This window comes from Equus caballus, chromosome 1 (genome assembly GCF_041296265.1).
Source record: "Equus caballus isolate H_3958 breed thoroughbred chromosome 1, TB-T2T, whole genome shotgun sequence".
NCBI lineage: Eukaryota > Metazoa > Chordata > Mammalia > Perissodactyla > Equidae > Equus > Equus caballus.
In genome coordinates, this window is record NC_091684.1 from 148,154,913 (window position 1) to 148,167,123 (window position 12,211).

General features: G+C 35.4%; 1 protein-coding gene across 5 annotated transcripts in view; it reads left to right on the forward strand.

Annotated features, from left to right (window-relative positions):
- Nucleotides 1-12,211, forward strand: part of RFX7 (regulatory factor X7) — a 129,441-nt gene that overhangs the window by 107,455 nt on the left and 9,775 nt on the right. For all 5 annotated transcript variants that reach the window (XM_001500738.7, XM_005603031.4, XM_005603029.4 and 2 more), the window contains 3 exons: nt 8,981-9,097; nt 10,414-10,498; nt 11,140-11,347. In XM_001500738.7, coding sequence (XP_001500788.1) covers nt 8,981-9,097; nt 10,414-10,498; nt 11,140-11,347 — 410 coding nt within the window. The remainder of the gene's footprint in view (nt 1-8,980; nt 9,098-10,413; nt 10,499-11,139; nt 11,348-12,211) is intronic.

The window sequence follows — 12,211 nt, forward strand, 5'->3', positions numbered from 1 at the left end:
AATGTTGGCCTTACAGAATAAGTTTAGAAGTATTCCCTCTTCTATTTTTGTGAGAGAGTTTATAACTGATAGAATTTACCAGTGAAGTCATCTAGGCCTGAGCTTTTCTTTGTGGGTAGTTTTTTTTTTGAGAAAGATTGGCCCTGAGCTAGCATCTGTCCCCATCTTCCTCTACTTTAATGTGAGACACCTGCCACAGCATGGCTTGACAAGTGGTGCATAGGTCCGCACCCGGGATCCAAACCGGCAAACCCTGGGCCGCCGAAGTGGAACTTGCGAATTTAACCGCTGCGCTACCAGGCTGCCTCCTGTGGGTACTTTTTAATTTACTAAATTGATCTCTTTTTATAGGTCAGATCATCTTGTTTCTTTTTTAGTCCATTTCAGTGGTTTGTGTCTTTCTAGGAATTTGTCTATTTCATGTAGATTATCCAATTTGTTGGTATATAGCTTTTCATAGTATTCTCTTACAGTCCTTTTTATTTCTAAAAGGTTAGTAGTACTATTCCCTCTTTTATTCCTAATTTTAGTCATTTGAGTCTTCTCTCTTTTTTTATCTTGGTCAGTTTAGCTAAAGATTTGTTGGTTTTGTTGATCTTTTGAAAGAATCAACTTTTGGGTTTGTTAATTTTTTTCTATATCCTGTTTTATTTATTTCCACTCTAATTCTTATTATTTCCCCTCTTTTGCCTGCTTTAGGTTTGGTTTCCTCTTTTCTAGTTTCTTCACGTGGAAAATTAGGTTATCCATTTGAGAATTTTCTTCCTTTTTTTTTTTTTTTTTTTTTTTTTTTTTGCTGAGGAACATTTGCCAATCTTCCTCTTTTTGCTCAAGGAAGATTCTCCCTGACCTAACAGCCTTGCCAGTCTTCCTCTAGTTTGTATGTGGGTCACTGCCACAGCATGGCCACCAACAACTGATACAGGTCCACACTCAGGAACTGAACCCAGGCCACCACAGCAGAGCATGTTGAACTCAACCACCAGGCCACAGGGTTGGCCCTCTTCCTTTTTAATGTAGGCACATGCAGCCATTAATTTCCCTACAAGCACGTAAGTTTTGGTATGTTGTGCTTTCATTTTTATTCATCTTAACATGTTTTCTAATTTCTCTTGTGAATTCTTCTTTGACCCATTTATAATTTCCACATATTTGTGAATTTCTTATTTCCTTCAGTTACTCATTTCTAATTCCATTCCATTATAGTTGGAGAAAATACTTCGTGTTATTTCATTCCTTTTAAATGTATTGAGACTTGTTTTATAACCCAAAATATGATCTATCGTCGTATGTTCAATAGATATGAGTGTTCTATAGGTGTCTGTTGGGTCTAGTTGGTTTATACTGTTGTTTATGTATTCTGTTTCCTTGTTTATGTTCTGCTTAGTTCTACTCATTGTTGAAAGTGAAGTAATGAAATCTCCAATTATTATTGTTGAATTATCTATTTCTCCCTTCAATTCTGTCCATTTTCATTTTATGTATTTTGGATCTCTGTTGTTAGGTGCAGTATAGGTTATTGGTGTTATATCTTCTTGGTGGATTGATGCTTTTTTCCTGAAATAATGTCTGTCTTTGTCGCTAGTGACAATTTTTGTCTTTAAGTCTTTTTCTCTGATGTTAGTATAGGCACTCCATTTCTCTTTCTGTTACTTTTGGCATGCTATATCTTTTTCCCAACTTTTACTCTCTACCTATTTGTGTCTTTGAATCTAAAATATATATGTACTATATAGATGACGTATATTGTTTGATCATATTTTATTCTAAATCCATTCTGCCTATTCCTGCCTTTTAATTGGGGGAGTTTAATCCATTTACATTTAATGTAATTACTGATAAGATAGGATTTACATTTGTCATTTTGCTCCTTTTTTCTGTTTGTCTTATGTCTATTTTTTGTTTCTGAATTTTCCCATTACTGACTTCTTTTGTGTTAAATAGATGTTTTCTAGCGAACCATTTTAATTCCCTTGTTGTTTCAGTGGTCCTTACTATACAGTTTTCATGGATGTCACCAAAACTATAAAATTGAAAGCTGTAAATTTTTAAAGGACCAGAAATGTTATGTGTAGTTCTAACTGCCTCACTTCATTGAAAAGTTCATTGAAGTGATCCAGCAAATGGAATAACCATTTTAATCATAAGAAATAAAAACTGTTTAGCCTGAAAAATGAAAACCTCTTTAAGACTTTCTTTAAAAGTTATGAAAAAGACTCCTTCCAGATTGTATTTGGTATTTCCCATTGTTACAGAATGAAGTCCAAAACCTTGTATTTTTCAGAGGAAAGCAGAATAATATAGTAGAGAAAAATTGGACTTTGTAACTAACCATGTCTAAGTTTGAGTCCTCATTTAGAGATGTACTGAGGTTTGTAGCCATAGGCAAGTCACGTTTAATGTCAGTAATGTTTAGTGTCGGTTTGTTTTCTATCCCTTTGTAGAATGTAAAAATATCATACTGTTTTTATTAAGGTTTAAAACTACATACAAAAAGTGTTACCATAGTCCCTGGTACATAGTTAGCCCTCAATATGTGGCAGCAGTTGTTATTATTCAAACTCTTCCACAGTCCAACATTTCGCCTTACCTGGTATGAACCTTATCCTGTATAAACCTTTCTTCTCCCTCTTTCCTTGTTCTCACCATTCATCCTACACCTTAGCTATTTTGAACTTCTTGAGATTGCACAAACGCACCCTGCTCTTCTCAGTTTTTGTTCACACACTCTCCTCCACATGCAATAGATCTACCTCAGCCCCCTCCCCTACAACACCTGTCTGATTAAATCTGCTTGTTTTCCAAGGCCCAGTTTAAATATACTTTCTGCATACACCGTTATACCCTTATCTAAGTTAAAATTGCTTCCATCTCTGTGATCATATGGCAGCTCATTTGTACCTCTGTCATAGCATTTTATTTACAGGACTTTTTTATTTACAGTACTTTATGTAACTTTTTTTGAGGTGTAACATACACACAGGAAAATGCACAAATTTTAAGTGTACAACTTGGTAAATTTTCACAAAGTGAGTACACTTATATTCCTAGTATCCAGATCAAGAACTGAGCATCGCCATCATCCCAGAAGGCCCCTTGTGTCCTTTTCTAGTCACTACACTGCCCACCACCATCACCCCAACTCTGCCAAGAGGAGCTGCTATCCCTGCTTCTAACACCACACGTTAGCTTTGCTTGTTTTTGAAGATTATATGAATGCAATTATAAAATAATTTTGTATCTAGGTTCTTTTTTACTCAACATATGTTTGAAAGATTCATGCATTTTGTTTTGTGTAGTCTTGGTTCACTCATTCTAATTGCTGTTTAGTATTCTGTTTATGAATACATACCGCAATTTCTTTGTCCATTCTACTATGTATGGTCATTAGGTTATTTTCCATTTGAGTTTTAATTTGCACTTTCTTGATGACTAATAAAGTTGTGTGCCTTTTTGTATGTTCTTTGGGCCAATTGGATATCCTCTTTGTGAAGAGCCTATTTAAGTCTTTGTCCATTTTTCTCTCTTCTGTATAATAATTAAAGGCAGGTAAATATATCTCACTCATCATTTTCTCCTGATGTAGTTTCTAGAAGAATGCCATCCTATATGTATTTATTGATTTGAGATTTTATGCAGCAAATCAAATTGGGGACTGATCAGTATTCTTCAGAAGGAACCTTTTGAAAATATTGATTGCAGTGCCACCAGTCAGCAAATATGTGTTGAATACCCAATGTGTAAAACTCTGCTTGGCTCATCAGTAATATAAAGAATCACTCATTAGTTAACTATCCTTGCAAATCATCTTTACCTCTCTGTTCCTTAGTATCCTCATCTACAAAATGGTATGATTACACAGATGATGGTGGAGTTTGTTGTTGTTTTAACATAGACAACCTCGTTCCTGTCAAATTTATCCTTTTACTAAACTGATTTCAGAAATGTTTGAAACTGTTGAAGAACTGTTAGTATAGTTAAATTGGATTTGGGTGGAAGTTCAGGGAAGAGATGGTTAATCAGGGATTCATTGGGTCGAGGCCCACTGCTTCAGTGTTTTTGTTCATTCTTAATCTATAGACAGTTAATATATTTATTCATGTAATCTGAACATTTTATGTGAGGTTAATTTAAAACAAAGAACTGAGACCATCCAAAATTGAAGGTAAGTGTACCAATAAAGTTTGCACTATATCCAGAGTTTGAGAGATATATATATCCTTTATGTATGTAGTGTTTATTTAAAAAAAAAAATACAAACTGACCAAAGGAATAGTCATTTTAAATGGCTTTTTCTTAGGCAATAGTGAGGAATCAAGACTTTCTTAAGACATAATAAAAATAGAAATATTTACTTTTTACTATAGTTAAATAGTTAAGGACACAGATTTCTTTTTAAAATATTGAGGGTTTATCAGATGACTACCCTTAAAGTTTATGTTCTTTTATTAGTAACTTATAAAGTTCAGGATAAGATCCTTGACATGTTAATCTTGACTCACCATGACTGAATCTTTCTCATGGAATTATTAGTTAAAATCATTTTAGTTAATAATCCCATGAAAAAGGAAAAGCAAGGTGGAAGGAAAGACCTGGTTAATAAGGTCGTGCATGATCATTTGTTTATATATACATGATAATTTAACTCTTCTTTAATTTTGTTGACTTCAAGCAAAGTAATCTTTCAGACATATTATTATGTAGTTACTACAAAAATACGATTTGGCACTTGAATTTCAAAGGTGATATTTGTCCTGTCTAAGCTTGGCTTAATAGTACTGCTGCCAACTCTAAAGTGCTCTCCAGGGCTAGACTAGAAGACACGATAACTAACCAACAGCCGAATGCAGTGCTTCTCCAGCTGTGCTGTCCACTGGGACACCAAGCCATCACATACCTTACACTGTGCACTTCCACAGTGTTCTCTGAGTAGTCCTGTCAAATGCCAGAGCCCAGTGGACCTAGCCCCGTGCCTCAGACTCAGCTGTGTATCATTGTCCTGCCCAAAACATGGAACAATAGGAAAAGTCAAATCCATTATGATCAAAGTCAGGTACGTTCAAAGAATTTCTCTGCAGAGTCTTAGGACCTAATTGCACCTTAAAAGTATTGGAGGATTTCAGCAACTGTTTCATTTTCCAAGCTCAAGCAAATTAGCTAATTTGACCATATTACTTTTACCTCATTTATCTTGCAGATCATCTGGCAAATGTATTGTTTGATTAATACTTTTAAGGGAATGTAATTCTACATGTCTTCGGAACCTTCCTAAGTTCCCATATTTTTTATTGTCGTCTGTAATACTTGAATGTTAAGGCCCTCCAAAATACTAGTGTGAGTCTTGGTAAGAAAAGGGCTTTTAATAGAAAATGAATAATTCTTAGTAAATTCTTCTCTTTCTAAATATTGGAAAAATTTTTAATAATATAATTTTGGTTGCTTTCCAAGCATTCAGTTTGCTTACAGTCACTAATTAGCAATAAAAGTTTCTCATCAGCAAGATGAGTAGGTTAGGCTGGATGACCAAATCCTTTCCAGATTCACCTCTCTCTTCGCAAGTTCCTCATCTAAAAAGCGTGTGTAATATAAATACCTGCCTCAAAGTGTGGGAGGATTAAATGTTGTAACACATACAAAACACTCAAAGAATGTCCAGGTATGGCTGGGTATCCTATGACTATATTTTGCCACTGGTCTTTCATGGGTTTTTTGTTTATATTTTTGTACCTTTAAATAATGTTTACCTTTAACTTATGCAGTTAATTTGTAAATGGTATGAATAAACATTAAAGATTGACTTGCTGCCAACAATTTTGAACAATGTGTTGATGGTCATGTTGAATTTTAGGCTTAATTTCAAAGTCTTAAAAGCATACTTTTAAAAAAACATTGCAACAAAAAAAAAATGGTCTCATTTTAAGAATGGCATTAGAGTGTTAGTTATCCTGTGAATAGAACATTCTCTATTCCTTCCCTTTTTTGTGTCTTGCATAAATATAATCTGACACTGAGTTAAGTGTTAATTGACACCATATTTTGCTTGATCAACCTGCAGTTAAAGTTATGAAGCAGGAAACCGAAATGTAACCAACCAGGATCTCCACATGGCCTGGAATGAACTATGGCTTGTTGTATAGCACTGGTTTCAAAATTACGAGTAGATAGCCTATAAATATTTACCTAATTAGATTAAGACAGAGTCATTGAATATCTAGATCTTCCCAATGAGGAAGGGACTCTAATAATGAAATTCTCTTTCTTTGAAAATGAGGACCACTGCTGCCTCACGATATAGAGCCCTCCCCATAAGGGGAAGTGTTCACATTGAGGTAACCCGTCATTTAAGAGTAGGGCCATTTCCACATCTGGCAGGAAGCTGAACTATACAACTTCTAAACTCATTTCCAGTTCTAAGATTTCACAAAATTAAAAAAATTGAGGACCTGTTCCAGTACTGTTATCATTGCTTTTAAATTGAGGTCTCTTTATTTTCTCTTTGACATGTAAGATGTCAAAGTATAGAATTTTGAATCATAAGCAGTTTTATTCTTAATATTACCTACTGTTTGATTGAGGAGGAATAATTTAAGCTGTTTATATGTGTACAAGATACTTTTTATATTTATCCACTGAAGAGTATTTTAAAGATAAGGTTATTGTAAAAAAAATTAATTCTTCCAAAAGGTGAACTTCTTTTTTTTAGTGGAATAAATAATAGTCAAAAACCAGATGAAATCAGATGGTCACCTTCTGAAATCACACTCAGGAGTAGTTCTATTTGACAAGCAAATTTTGCATTGATCATCTTGATTCTTAACTTTGCCAACCTTTCACCTACCTCTTCTGCCAAAGTAAAAAATTTTGGTATACTAATATGCTGAAAAAACCACCAAGACCTAAGTCACAGAGGGAGGCTAGAATGGATGTTATATCTCTCATTAGACTCATTGCCCTGCTTTTCTTTATTTGGTTTCAGTTTTTTTAGGCCCATCTGCCATTGCTGTCATGGGAACCAGTGGCCAGTAGTTTCTTTTTTACTTTTTTTTTAACCTTTTTATGTGTTTCTTTAACGGGTTTGGTCATTTTAAGTATGACATACTTAATGTCATATTAAGGCTTAGTGTAACAGGTAAACAGTGTAACTCTTAAATCTTGTTCCTGGTGCTGCGACTACATTGGTGAATCAGATAGATGTGGTCACCGCCCTGGTTGAACTTACAGTCTAATGGAGGAGACAACAAGTAAATTGGCTGTTACATAACTGTAAGTCATGAGAAGAAAAGAAACAGAGTACACTGATGCGGAATATGGTGAGGGTGTGGCAGGAGGGCACTATTTTAGACAGGGGAGGCAGAAGAGACCCTTTCGAAATCATAACATTTAAGCTAGGACTTGAAGGATAAGAAAAGTAATAATGTTCCATGGAGAGGAAACACGTGTCAAGTTTCTGAGGTGCAAAAGAGCCTCATTCACATTTTCTTTCTGTGCTTGTTTAAACCGTAGAGATGACTGATTTAACCCATTACTGAAATGGTTATTATTTGATGCAATTCATTTAAATTGTCAGCGCCCAAAAAATCATCCCTTCACTTTGTACCTTAAACCTTGACCCCTGAGCCACTCAAAGTATCACGTTTAGTCTCAATTTAAATATGATGTATCTAATCTAGTACTTCCTCTAGAGGGAATTTTCAATACGTTTTAGCTCCTTTGCCTTTTCCCTGCTCTTCAGCACTGCTGGGAATGTGTTTACTGGGCAGTCCCTCTCCCCCACTCCCCACAGAGGTATGTGGGGTTTGGTGTGGGGATAGGGAGGACACAAGCAAGAAAAAGACCATGGTCTCCAGACCTACCCATGTTCTCTCTGGTAAGGCTCCAGGGATCCCTCCCTCCTCTTGAGTCTCTCCCAATTTGCCTTCTTGAGTTCAGGTTGCTTCAGGAATGTTGCCAAGATATTCAGCAGTCTGCAAGAACTCAAGTCCTGGTTATCACCGTACCCTGCCCATCAGGCCTTTCTGTTGTTTTCCTTTCTTTCTTCATCCTAAATCTCTTTGTTGGCTGTGCACCGCATGACTTTTTCATCAAGAAGCTGCTCTGGTTGATTCAGAAATGGGGGTGGTGAGGTGGAGAGATCTGATTGAATTACTTTGGAATTCCTCTGACTTCCTCTTTAGTATGTCTCAGGTAGTGGTTCTCCCAAAGGCCAAAAGTTATGAGGAAGGCCTTGGCAGCCAGAACGAGATGTGGCCTTGGCCTGCTGCTTCTTGTAGTGGAGGGATTGGCCTTTTACCTACAGCTGGCAGCCCTGGAGAAAAACAGAATAGCTGAGTCCAATAGTCGTTAAGACTTGGCTTGTTTCCCTTGTCCCTCTTGAAGCTACTGCCTTACAGAGTACTTTTTTCCTAGCAATAATAGGGGTCAGGGGGGTGAGGAGAGAACACTGGACCTTCAGGACCTCTCTCTGTGCCTTCATTTTTTCCCTTATTGGTAAAATGAGAGTGTTGGCATAGATGATCCCCAAGGTCCCTTTTACTTCTAATGTATCATGTTTCTGTTTTAAACCATGTTGTGGTTTTGTCTCTAATGTCTGACATACATAATGTTTATACTGGAAATTATCCCAGGATGTGAGCTTGATACATTTGTGGAAACTTAGAGCCCTACTGATTGAGCTGGATGTACTCATTGCAGAGTGGAGGGTTGGATTGTAGTTGGAAAACTTTGTACTGCCAATATCTCTTACTGCAAGTTTCTTGAATGCTGTTGAAAGCAGTGGTACTGTATGCCCTGAGGATGAAACAAGCTAGCTAAACCTGAGTTAGTCCCCAAAGAATAATCATTTATCAGTGAGAATTGTGGTGAATGACTTGAAGATGTGTTTTTTCATTTTCTCAAAGGGCTCAAATTGTATTGAAATAGCACTGTGCTGTGTGAGTCTGAGTTCTGTTGCTCTCTAAATTGGTCCCTCCTTCTTTTTCAGGAGCTATTGTGACAATCTTGGTTACCATCCATTAAGTGCTGCTGACTTTGGAAAGATCATGAAAAATGTCTTTCCAAACATGAAGGCACGTCGTCTGGGCACGAGAGGCAAATCTAAATATCCTTTCCCAGAGTGGTTTTTAGTAATCTCTGTAAGGGTGCTTATTACAGAACATCTGCTGTGGTACTTCAACCAGCACTTGCAGTTCAACTACATTTATTGAGAAATAAATTTAAATTAACAAATAGAAACAACTCAAAAGGACTTAGTAGAATAATTGCAAATGTTATTTTCCCAGCTATTTATCAAACTGCAAGAGAAATAACAAACAGTAGTTATTATAAGGATTGTGATAGATTTCCCCTTATGCTGTCTCTGTAATGTGTTCTTATGGTCTGATGTCCTTTTCTTTAACAATAAGAATTATTGAGGCATGCCACAGTACAGCAATTGTAAGTTGTATCAATAAAAATGGAGAAAGATGTTAGATTATCTTCTTTACTTCCTCTAATTTAGAAAAGTAGGGATCTCCTTGGCAAAAGATAGAATATTCAAAAAAATTTCTGTGGAACTTGTACTGGACGATAAGTGTTCTCTTTAAAGTGTTTTTCAGCCAACCATTTAAAGCCTCTATTAAAATTAAAGCCACAGCATAGAAATGGTCCCTCTTGTGATGGAGCAATACTTAGGAGCAAACAGAAGTAAAAAAAAAAAAAAAATTAAACTTAAGAATTTATTAAAGTTCTTCCTAATCTTGAAATAAGATTGTAAAATAGAGGGTCTCTCTGTCATATTAGAAATACATCATTTCTCTCTGCTTATTAGCTCTTGGCATTTTTCAAAGCTTAAAAATTCACTACTCTAGAGGAAATGAGGGGAAGGGGGAAAGGCTGCTTTTCTAAAATGGATCCAGGTGTTTTTGAGCCACTTGTTGCATGACCTAGACTTGTTTCCTGAGTACAAAAAGAAATGTCTTGATGTGTCTTTGGCATGTTACAGGCGATAATCCTGTGTGTTTCAGTGGAAAAAGAGAAGTGAAAAGGTTAAAGCCCTTGTGACACTCTTAAGAGTTGTTTTTGTCCCAGTGCCCTGGGCTAAAGTTTCCCTTCTCTGTGCCAGGTTTCCATCTGGATATTCCTTTCCTTTTGACCTGTTTGTTACTGGTGGCTGGCACAGCTTATTAGGAACATTTATTTGTAAAATTTATAACAGATGAAAATCATTTTGTTTCATTTAAGACAGTAACGTTCTACAAAGACTGTTCCAGTTTCAAAAGAGTAAAAGTGTCCTGAGTTTCTAATGTTAAGGTTTCTCTTACTGAAGAACTCAGAAAGTAGATGTCATCTTATGCTGATTTTATTCTCATTTCATATAACTAACTATATAAGCAGTTTATTTAATTTAGGGTACTTTAGACCTTAACCATTTATTACATATTGCTACAGTGGACTAAGAAAAAAAGCTTTTGTCCATATGCCAACACTGCCCAATCTTGACTTTCACAAAACTGGAGATGGGGTAAGAATTTTGCCTTTTCTTTTTAATATATAGAATTATACCTTAATATCAGCATTGAAATGCATACTGCATAGTCTCATTTGGATAAAACCAGGGACCAGGAACGGTGTCTTTTACAAAATAAATGAACCCAAAAATTCAACAGTGGCTGAAAAATGTTAGGGTATATGACTTATATCAACATGGCTCGTGAAATTTCAGAGAACAAAGATGTATCTAAAGTTACTGATTTGTAGATATATCCATGATGTATATTGTCAAGAGGAAATTTTAAGTTGTAGGGTAATATGTTTAGTATGAATGTTTTCAGAAGAGCAAATATGGCTAGTAGCATAGTTTGTTTTTTTTGATGTTAGAAAAGCTTTTAGAAAGATTCAAAAGATCTGTTAGTCTTCATATATGTTTAACAACCATTTAAATGTTACATTCACAATGCTGCTGATGGCTGCGCACCAGTGGCTATAGGCAAAGACACCTTATTTGCAATGCTCTTATATGCATGCCGTACGTCACTTCATACTACTTAGACCCAGCAGATTTAGATTGTATCTTCTAATTAAGAGTACGTATCTTGAATTGCTTCTATTTAATTTCTATGAACTTTCTCTTAAAAATTAACTTTTCCTTTTTCCTTTGTTTAGTTGGAAGGAGCTGAACCTTCTGGGCAGCTTCAAAATATTGACGAGGAAGTTATCTCTTCTGCTTGCCGCCTGGTGTGTGAGTGGGCCCAGAAAGTGTTAAGCCAGCCATTTGACACAGTCTTGGAATTAGCCCGCTTCCTCATAACAAGTCACTGTATAGGTACCAAGTCGATGGCAGCTCTAACTGTGATGGCAGCAGCACCACCAGGTACAAAACTATTCACAAGCTAAAGCTGACAGGGCATTACTTTATGTAGAGTTGATAGCAAAAGAAGAGTTTAGCCAGAGAACTTGTCTTTTCAGTATTTGTATGAATTCACTCTTACTTCATTTAACACTAAATTCAAATGGGTTTTTTGAGCCAACAAACATAGTAATAGTAGTCCTTTCATTATAAAGCTTAAAGCTTTTTGTATGTTGCTTTGCCAAAATATGAAACTTTTAAGGTTTCCCAGCTGATGTTTGCTTAATTTTTTCATTGCTATTTAAAATTTAAAGATACATTCATATGTACTTTTAAGTACATATGCGTATCTAAATTAATAAACTAAATATTAGAGGTAAAAGTAAGACTGCGTTTTAAAATTATTTGCTAGACTGCTTTCTCAGAAACTAATGCTTATAAATAAAATGATCTTTGGACATGTGAAAGGTGCTTTAGTCTCACAAAAAATGAACTATATGAAGCATTACTATAAAATAGCGAGTGATTTTTTTATATGCATATATGCATTCAAATGAGTATTTTCATTCAAATAGGAATTTTAGAATTGACAGTATTGTTGGAATAAATGACCCCTAAATTAGTAGCTGTGTAAAGTATCTGTTCTGATGAAATTTTTTAAATGTCTTATTTCAGTCATACCTTATAAACCTAAAAAAGAGTGAATAAATTATGTTAATACTGTAGGAAATTACAATTTCTATGAAAAACTTATTAACATGAAACTTGTTTTCCAGAGATAATTCTTCTGATTGTTAAATGTAAATGTTTTTAAATCTGCAATAGATTTATGACAGCCAGAATTATGGTCTCTTAAATGACTTCACTTTTTGTGGGGGTCTTAACTTC